This window comes from Macrobrachium rosenbergii, chromosome 59 (genome assembly GCF_040412425.1).
Source record: "Macrobrachium rosenbergii isolate ZJJX-2024 chromosome 59, ASM4041242v1, whole genome shotgun sequence".
Classification (NCBI taxonomy): Eukaryota; Metazoa; Arthropoda; class Malacostraca; order Decapoda; family Palaemonidae; genus Macrobrachium; species Macrobrachium rosenbergii.
This window is the reverse complement of record NC_089799.1, coordinates 23,968,952-23,979,512: the sequence shown is the minus strand read 5'-3', so window position 1 is coordinate 23,979,512 and position 10,561 is coordinate 23,968,952. Positions and strand designations below refer to the sequence as shown.

Genomic DNA, 10,561 nt, shown 5'->3' with positions numbered 1-10,561 from the left:
GCCATTACGTTATTTCTCGCTTATTACAACACACTCACCAACACAAAAAGCTCAAGACAAATATAGACTCAGTGAGATTGCACTAATTGACCTTTGACTACTTCATCTTACCTTCTACATCACTTATTATCCCTTTCACTGCCTACAGTTGGAATAAGGAAGCTGTCGTTTAGCTAGCAGATGTCTGAACACCCAGACGCGAACGCTAATCTGGGTGTTATCCAAGCAGATACCGGAATATGCCATTGGCAATGGCGTATTCCACAGATGACGCGTGTCATGCGGCCTCCAATGAGTCGTCTTTCTCGAATTTCGTCTTCTCGAAACCGGTCTCTCTCTCGGTTCGTGGGTCGTGAGCGTCTATATAAGAAGAAGAAGTTGGCATTCCAGGTTGAGTATCTGACCGACCTTAACATGGTAAGGAGCGTATTCTGTTGGCTTGAAGGGCCGCTTGACTTATGGGTCTCATCGGACATTTGAGATTCATTCCCACACACACACACACACACACACACACACACACATACACACACACACACACATATATATATATATATATATATATATATATACATACACATATACATACATACTGTATTTAGGGACACGCACACACACACACTGCACACACAAACACACACATATATATATAGCACAGCATATATATATATATATATATATATATATATATATATATATATATATATATATATATATATATATATATATATATATATATATATATATATATATATATATATATATATATATATATATATATATATATATATATATATTATATATATATAGATATATAGATATATATAGAGAGAGAGAGAGAGAGAGAGAGAGAGAGAGAGAGAGAGAGAGAGAGAGATGCAGTTTTACTGTACATTTGTAAAAAGTAAAAATGGCATTCATTCAATATTCGCCTAGTATGTACTGCAAATACCATAGCCTTTACCAGCATACTTCCACTTTTTTTATGTAATATATTACTGACTCTTAAGGTGATTTCAGCTTTAAGCAGAACAGTTTTTTATTACGTTTTTTATTACCTTCTGCTCCTATATTTTTTTCCCATTCTTTTTTAGGTATTTTTTTTTTAGTATTTGATCTTGTGCTACCGCTTACTTCATGTCTCATAAATGTGAACATTTCACTTGGTAAGACTTTGATTTTATCGGGTAATTTTTTACGATTTTTCAGAATTTCTTTTCTTTGCCTCTGACCTCTCTCTCTCTCTCTCTCTCTCTCTCTCTCTCTCTCTCTCTCTCTCTCTCTCTCTCTCTCTTTTTTTTTCTTCCTTACTGTCATGCTGTTATGTTAATGCATTCTACCAATATAACTCTTATATCAATATAGCTTCTCTCTCTCTCTCTCTCTCTCTCTCTCTCTCTCTCTCTCTCTCTCTCTCTCTCTCTCTCTCCTTATTGTTATGCTGTTATGTTAATGCATTCTATCAATATAACTCTTATACCAATCTTGCTTCACTCTCTCTCTCTCTCTCTCTCTCTCTCTCTCTCTCTCTCTCTCTCTTCCTTACTGTCATGCTGTCATGTTAATGCATTCTATCAATGTAACTCTTATATCAATCTGGCTTCACTCTCATTGTCATGATGTTATGTTAATGCATTCTATCAATATAACTCTTATATTAATCTAGCTTCATCACCATTTTTATAATGTATTATTATTTCAATACACGTAATTATCTGTGAAAATAAGGGCTATGCTGAAGCAATAAGTATAATTTTCGCTTATTAATGCTGTTGTTTTTTCATGACGTATATTTCGCGGCATTACAGGATAGGGCACCTTTTAATAATTTTTTTGTTGTTGTTGCACTATTTGGGGACTGTGAATTATCTTTACAGTAACAAACAAGAATAGGCAGCTTTCTACGCAGGATCCCTATTTTCATTTATATTCCTAAAAACATGATGCCAAGATTTCTAAGATGATTAAAAAGGATTGGATCTCATAATGACTTATCTAGAAGGAGGAGAGAGAGAGAGAGAGAGAGAGAGAGAGAGAGAGAGAGAGAGAGAGAGAGAGAGAGAGAGAGCTGGTTTTCAAAGCAATGATCTGCAAACCTCATTTGCAACATGGATATCAAGGGGCAAAGGTCAAAGATTCATCTTTTTCATCTTGAGCTAGTGGATAAATTAAAACGGAATATCAAGGAAAAACACTACCATTACATACGAAAATTCTTCAGTCATTAGATCATGAATGCAGCGAAATAGCTATTACCATCTAGATAATCTATTATCTTGTGAAAAACACTAAAATAAACTTAGTATTACCATGCGCACGTCGCTTAAAAAATGAAATCTTACCTACGATTTTCGTATAGTACCTCTCTTCGTGAAATGCTTGATGCATCATCAACTCAGGGTAAAGGATGAGCTATTGCAAGCTTTCATGCCTGTCTTTTTATTCTCGTAAATACCTTCATGCAAACCGTCTACTTAAATCGGTTGCGCTCCCACGCCAAACATGCACCATAAACAAAAATAAAAGGTAAAAAACTATTTATAACCATCTGATGTTGTTCTCATTCGTGTGCGCTTCTGTGCCAACAACGTGATTAATTTGACCTTTTAAAATGCCTGTTGCAATGTTGCAAACTGACGAGATCTCGTAACGAAGAGCACGATTCCGTGAACCGGTTTCTTTCGGTAGAATAAATAAAGCAAAGTCTCTCTCTCTCTCTCTCTCTCTCTCTCTCTCTCTCTCTCTCTCTCTCTCTGTGCTTCTTCGTCAGACACAATTTCACTTAAACATTACGTGAATACGAGAAGCAGCCAATGTAACCAACCTTATCATCTGTCATGCACAATTAAATCTGATACCCCATACTGAAGCTCTATTAATATCAGCTTTCCACGCAAAAAATTAATCTAACGAGAAAGAAAGAAAGAAGGGCGATAAGAAAAATGGGAAGAAACGTTTTGTAAGACTAGATCTTTATAGTTGAGAGCATGACGAGGTCAGTTCGATCGTTTTTTTTTCTCGAAGGCTGAACTTCTCTCCTTTCTAATGTGTTATCAGCTGTCATCGTCTGTAAATATACTTAAATGCATAAAAGTGTCTTTTAATATAATATAATATATATTCGATTTGTTTAGTACAAATACAAATACGGATCAGTATTTTGTAAAATAATGTAAAAATAAATTTTAAAAAGAGCAATATATTTGACTTGCTTATGGATACTGCAAATTTTTTGTAAAAAATGATCTAATTGACTGTAAATTTAAACAATACGAATCCAGGAATATAAATAGGGAAGCACTTTAGACTAGGTGGCAACTGGTAAATATATATATATATATATATATATATATATATATATATATATATATATATATATATATATATATATATATATATATATATATATATATATATAGGATAAAATATTTGGTAACTGACTGTACAATGACATTTCTTTTACAAACATGAAGAGAGCCTAAGTAAAATTATCAATTACTTGTCGAGTCTTCAGGAATTAAAAAAGGAATTAAGCGACTTGCTTATTCGATTATCTGTTATTATTGTTAATATATGTTCTCATGTTTATGACAGGTAAAATGCATTCAGATTTCGAATGAAATTCGTATGTTTTATCTGTACTTTGATATTTATATTCCTAATAGTTAGTGTGTTATTCATAAGATAAGAAATAGGAGACTGTTATGAGACATTAAATGGCAGTAAAGAGACATCCTTCACACAGGAATTCCTCCGAGCGATCACCGGCTTCCTCCTCATTTCCTTCGTTGCTGCCGACGGCGTGAAACTCGGAGCCGTGCATGGAGGAGGCTTCGGAGGAGGAGGACTCTACCGCGGAGACGTGGAAGTCTTAGGGCACGGCGGCGGTCTGAAGCACAGCGGTCACGTGCACGGGCTCTTTCCTCACGAGTTCGTCACGGGCATTCAGTCGGCCAAGTTGGTGAAATCTGAACTGCGGCTGCCGGGATTATACCCAGACGGGATTCCCCACGTGGTAGGAGGGAACATTGGCGGTCACCACGGGGGTGGCATCATCTCTGGAGGTGGCCACCTCGGAGGAGTCGGAGGACATCTCGGTGGAGGCGTACTGGTTGGAGGAGGAGGAGGACATCACGGTGAGGGTGTTTTCCTCGACGATGGAGGATTCGGGGGCAGCGGGCATTTGGGCGGAGGCCTGGCCCACGGGGGTGACATTTTCGTGGGCGGCGGCCACATCAACTCGATCGGCGGGGGACGCGCGATTCATCGCAGCGGTGTCCTTGGGGGAGGGTACCTCGGCGGGTGGTGAGTGAAGCGATCGGGAGGAGGCTCCCGCGCCAGCGTGGTTGGGGAAATGGGACATTCTGACTTAGGCTGCGTCTAAAAGATTCAGTTTCCTGGGTCAGAATATCACGTTTCTCGTCACTGCATCGTCGCCGTGCCTTATTAATTGTTGAATATTTTGTCTTTTGCTGTCGTTATCAAATTGTCGGGGTTAAATTTATATTCAATAAGAAAACCAAATTCAAGGCAGTCATATTTAGGAACAGGTTCTTCACCAGTAAGGAGAAATGTGTGTTTTTTTTTTCAGGTACTGACGAATGAACAGCCACAAAGCATGATAAAGATGTACACATATGTACTGATAACGTTCACGAAGATAATTACTAACTCCTGAAAATAAGAATGTTTCCATTAAATTAGGTAACTGATATACTGAGAAATTTGTCTCTCTACTCGTGTGTCCAGTGTGATATTAGTCAAATGGTACTGAATATTTTGTACTATCCTTCAAAATATTCTCTTTGTTAATATTTTCCATGGAAGTTTTATTCCCAATTGTAAATTATTATGCAACACTTAATATGAATTTATCCCTGTTTTTTTTGTTAAAAAATAAAAAGTTTGACTTTGAATGGTTGTTTTCCTTATAGTGTTCAACCTACTTCCGGATATTTTAAATGAAGTTCAAAGTCAGAATGAAACAAATCCATAGTTAAAAAGATGACATGATATATTAAAAATCTCTGTCTGTCTGTCTGTCTGTCTGTCTCTCTCTCTCTCTCTCTCTCTCTCTCTCTCTCTCTCTCATTGTACTCGTGGTGCGTATGTATGTACGTGCGTCTGTACGACTAATATGGTCAATGATGAACAAATAAGTATGAGTGCTAAAAAAGAAAAAATTAATTCAGCTCTTGCCGGTACAAAAAAAAAAAAAAAAAGAATTCGTCGTCATTATCAACAAAAAAGAAAAGGTTATCATGAGAAGCTAAATGACGAAGACTCTATGAAAATGACTTTCACTTCCAGAAAATGCAAGTGTGAAAATAGATAAAAAAAATAACGGAATTCAATTTAATAAAACACAGTAAAATAAAAACACAAAAAAATAAGACAAGGAGATACAAAGGAATTTCTGTAATCTCTCGTTAAAACGCCAGAATTCCTCGCAATGCTGATCACGTCTTTACTCCCGAAAAGAACGCACCCACCTCCCTGGTGGGTTGTCAAGATTATTTCGAAACGCCACAAGGAGTCTTTTATGAAGCCTTTCCTACCATTCTCGTGTCGTAATGGATGTTATAATCATGTTTGAATCGTTCTTGACTTGATAGAATTCGGTACGAAGATTAGTGAATGTACGAAACTAGATGACACAATTGAAACGCAGTAGAATGCCTAGAAATTTGATGACAAAATTGACATCCTTATAAATATATACTGAAAGAATATGAAATTATTTGGTCGTGATTTAAGTTTAATTTTCTCGAAAAACTGGCATCATGTAATTGCACTGGGGGAATACTTTCCATGATAATCTATTCATCATATGATATTAAGCATCTAAACTAAATAAAAATAAAATAAACAAATAATTTATTTGTTCATAAAGTCACTATGCACCAAGAATCTTGAATGAGAGCAAAACCAGATTAGAGAAATTAGAAAGGAGGTTAATTGTGCCTCAGTGAAAGTTAACCAATGAATAAAATGGATAAAACGCGTGAAATCGACATTAAACGAGGCAGAGAGTAAATCCGATAAAGCAAACATTGGACGCTAGAGCGCGACATAATTTGAAAATGAAAGCTTCACAAAAAGATCATTGATTAGTTGAGCTTGGCATGAGAGAGAGAGAGAGAGAGAGAGAGAGAGAGAGAGAGAGAGAGAGAGAGAGAGAGAGAGAGGTGGGGAAGCACAAGAGACTGTATATTCTTATGTAACTGCATGAGTGTCGTAACAGAATCGCGTTTAGCTGAACACGATCATGAATGACTAGCTTGAAACGAGAAACCTTTTAAACTGCTTAACTCGATTCAGACCATCTCTGGTGTACATCATTGCATATTAGAGACCTGATATACTTTGCATGAGAGAAAAATAGAAAGGCATAGAGAGAGAGAGAGAGAGAGAGAGAGAGAGAGAGAGAGAGAGAGAGAGAGAGAGAGAGAGAGAGAGAGGAAAATCTTTCAAGAGAAGCATGTAGTATTCAACACCTTCAAATGTGACCTCTGGGTTCAAGCAAGAGCGACAGTGGAAGTCGAGGTGAAGTTGGGTGAACACGTCCGGCAGTTAAACTTGAAAAAAAAAAAAAAAAACATAAAATAAAAATAAAAAATAAAATGCAAGGTGGTGACTCGCAATTACTTTTTGTCTTTTATCAGTCACGACAGAATGCACATTAATATTCAGAGAGAGAGAGAGAGAGAGAGAGAGAGAGAGAGAGAGAGAGAGAGAGAGAGAATCAATCACACCAACACGTACAAACACACACACACACATCTCTCTCTCTCTCTTTCTCTCTATTATATATATATATATATATATATATATATATATATATATATATATATATATATATATATATATATATATATATATATATATATATATATATATATATATATATATATATATATATATATATATATATATATATATTATACCGGGGTATAACCATTCATGAGATATTCATAGATACACCCGCAAACGTAAAATAGATCATAAATTTAATTTGTGTTAAATACATCTGATAATAATTATTCAAAGATGATGCGCTTTTAGTAAAACTTTGCCTCGTAAGAGTAATTTTGGAAAATCTAAAATACAAAAAAATGATTTCACCTCATATTTCCTTTGTTCATGAATCATAAAAAACTGCATGAATTATTAGTGGTCATAGGTAAAACTCCGTCTGTTACTCTATGCAAATACAGTACGGGTGTATGTTTTTGTCTATTTTTTTGACCACTCATACTTTGTCTACGTGTCTTTGATTGATTATTTATGTAACTCTCTCACTAATTTCATACATAATACATACATACATACATACATACATACATACATACATACATACATACATATGCATATATATAATAAATATATATATATATGTTATATATAACATATATATATTATATATATATGCATACAAACATACATATATATGCATATAATGTATGTATGTATGTATGTTATGTATTTGTATAAAAGTAGAGAAAGAGTTACATAAATAATCAATCAGAGACACGTAGACAAAGTATAAATGGTCCAAGAAAAAAAAAATAGACAAAAACATACACCCGTGCTGTATTTGCATAGAGTAACACAGGGAGTTTTGCATATGACCATTAATAATTCATGCAGTTTTTTATGACTCACGAGCGAAGGAAATGTGACGTGAAATATCTTTATTAATTTTAAATTTGCCAAAATTACTCTTACGAGGCAAAGTTTAACTGGAAACATATCATCTTTGAATAATTACTAACAGTTTTATTTCACAGAAATTGAATTTATGATCTATTTTACATGCGGGGGTTTGAGGGGGGGGCGGGTTGAGTATCTATGAATATCTCATGAATGGTTATACCCAGGTAGAGCGAGGACTGCCGAGGCCATCCTATTTTGGTGGTATATATTTTTGGAGTAACTCAGAAACGCCAGCTAACCACTCATGTAGTACATAATGCCCTGTTCCCCGAGTTGTAAGACGGGTACGTCACTACTGAGCCGAGAGAGAGAGAGAGAGAGAGAGAGAGAGAGAGAGAGAGAGAGAGAGAGAGAGAGAGAGAGAAAGAGAGAGAGAGAGAGAGAGAACTGAATGTATTTCCATGTGATATTTTATGAATGTATTTTCATGCGATATTTTACATAATGGAGAAGAAAATTGCACAGCAATGAATTTCACTCCCTATATTTAAAATCTTACCGGTACTAGATCATTACACAGCACTTTCAAGTTCCCATTTTCTATTTTGCCGAATTTGCTTCGCTTATCGAAGAAAACGGGAAACAAGTAGGTCTGCCAGGAACTGGTCTACATTCTCTCGATTTCTTTAAGAATTCATTTAGAATTACAGACAAGAAAATGAATAACATTTAATTTTGCGACATCCTAATGGTGAGAGGTAATTAAATGATCAATATTAGTTAACATCTTCATTGAGACAAAATAATCAATATTTTCTTGAAGGTTACCCCTAAAAAAGTCAGATTTTCCCTTTCAATTCTCTCTTTTAGTTCGACAAATTCTTCCTAAAAAGATTAAAAGGCATCGCCTCTTTTTATTTTAGGTTATATTATATATCATTATCACATTTTCGCATTTGGAGAATTCGAATGCTCTGTTTGGAACGATTTCTGTAATGATAATAAAAGAAAAAATAGCTTGTACCCTAAGCAAAGTGTTAAAGCAATGACAAAGCACCTTCAGCATGACCCAAAAAAGTATTTCTTGTAACTCATACGTACATAAATCACCTGTTACGCCTTCCCCGTCATTACGACCGCTATAAAGTGAAACGAGTAAAAAATGCGCCGAAGTTTCTTCGGCGCAGTCAAGTTTTCTGTACATCGTATAATCAAGGCCACCGAAAATAGAACTATCTTTAGGTGGTCTCAATATAATGCTGTATGAGCCGCGGCCCATTAAACTTTAACCTCGGGCCAGTGGTGGCCTATCCTATATCGTTGCCAGAATCACGATTATGGCTAACTTTAACCTTAAATAGAATAAAAACTACTGAGACTAGAGGGCTGCAATCTGGCATGTTTGATGACTGGAGGGTGGATGATCAACATACCAATTTGCAGCCCTCTAGCCTCAGTGGTTTTTAAGATTTGAGGGCGGACAGAAAAAAGTGCAGACAAAAAAAAAAAAGTGCGGACGAACAGACAAAGCCGGCACAATAATTTTCTTTTCAGAAAACTAACGAGGAAATAAAAAAGTGATATATACTGATTTTCGTAGATTTGATTGAAATGGGACTAAATATTTTGTGTAGGATCATTAATAAATTTGCAACCCGGTCAGTGAAACATTTCGCAAACTCGACTTTAAAAAACCGCATATATGGAGGTGAACGCCTTTTGCAAAACAGCAGTTTATTATGAAGCAAAAAAAAAAAGAAAGAAAAAAAGAGTGCCTCAGCTTAGTTTGGTTACAGAAGCTGACGAGTCATTGTGACCTCATAGGTAACCTCGTCTGTGCAAAAGTGAGCCAATAAAAGAAGAAGAAGAAGAAGAAAATTAAGAACCTGAAAAAAAGGAGAGGTGATGGAAAGCAAATTTCCCCATTTGACGTGTTAGGTTCAAGGCAAGCATAGAACGCGCGCGTGTGAGTGTGCCTGTGGGCATGTGCGCGCGCGCGTGTGTGTGTGTGTGTGCGCGCGCACCATTATAGTTCAGCGCACGCCCTAAGGCGAGGTGCTGTGGAAAATTTCTGTGCTATTAATATTTAACGGCAGGTAGATCAGACATGATTAGGTATTCTGAGAGGTGCTTGTTATACGTCATTGTGAATCAAGGTGTGTATAAGAGAGCTTATTCCACCTCGGTGCGTATTACAAAGGACAAACTCCGAATCTATTTGCGCAGAATATTTTCAAGATTTGTTGATAAGTTTAAATCAGCCCTATCACTTTCCCCATAATTTTTCCGAATAATTACAACTGAAGGGTTGTGTAGCCTTTAGTTTACGATTTGCTCTCCTGGGATAATTAATTTGCTCACAACCAGAATTTGCTTAGTTGACGTGATTTTTACAAAATTTGAAGTTGATGGATCATATTCCATCAAAAATGTTCCGATTAAGCAAAGTGGTGACCATATAACCAATATTCTTAATCACAGGCAAGCCTGTTATGGCATATTTTGCATTACTGGCCTTCCACAGTCTTGGGCTTGAGTTCTCTTGATGGGGTTAAGCTCAAGGAATGATTTAATTTCACCATTTTACTGATCTTTCAAAAGGTGTGCAGGACGGGGATGATTTGAGAACCGCCGTACTGAGTAGATTATCAAGTGAAGGCTCTTTGCTTTACTTATTTCATTGCTTACTCTTTCATTTTTTTGTTTTTTGTTTTTTACTTTCTAATTTCAAGTCTGTGATTACTCTCCTCCCCAGCTGACTTAGCAGATTTGGACCTTTTTTTTTTGAACTTGCGTGGTGTACCCGTTCAATCATGCTGACCCTTTCATTTCTGGGTTTTTTTAGACCCTTTCTATCAGGTCTTTAAAATCTGTGATGATAATTGTCTTGCTAGTGTCTGTAAAG

At 36.0% G+C, this 10,561-nt stretch overlaps 1 protein-coding gene across 1 annotated transcript; it reads left to right on the top strand.

Annotated features, from left to right (window-relative positions):
- Window positions 1-398: 398 nt before the first annotated feature.
- LOC136837737 (uncharacterized) lies at window positions 399-4,916 on the top strand. Its single transcript, XM_067102663.1, has 2 exons — window positions 399-417; window positions 3,746-4,916. Exons 1-2 carry the CDS (start codon window positions 415-417, stop codon window positions 4,307-4,309), a joined length of 567 nt encoding a protein of 188 aa, XP_066958764.1. The 5' UTR covers window positions 399-414; the 3' UTR covers window positions 4,310-4,916.
- Window positions 4,917-10,561: the final 5,645 nt, after the last annotated feature.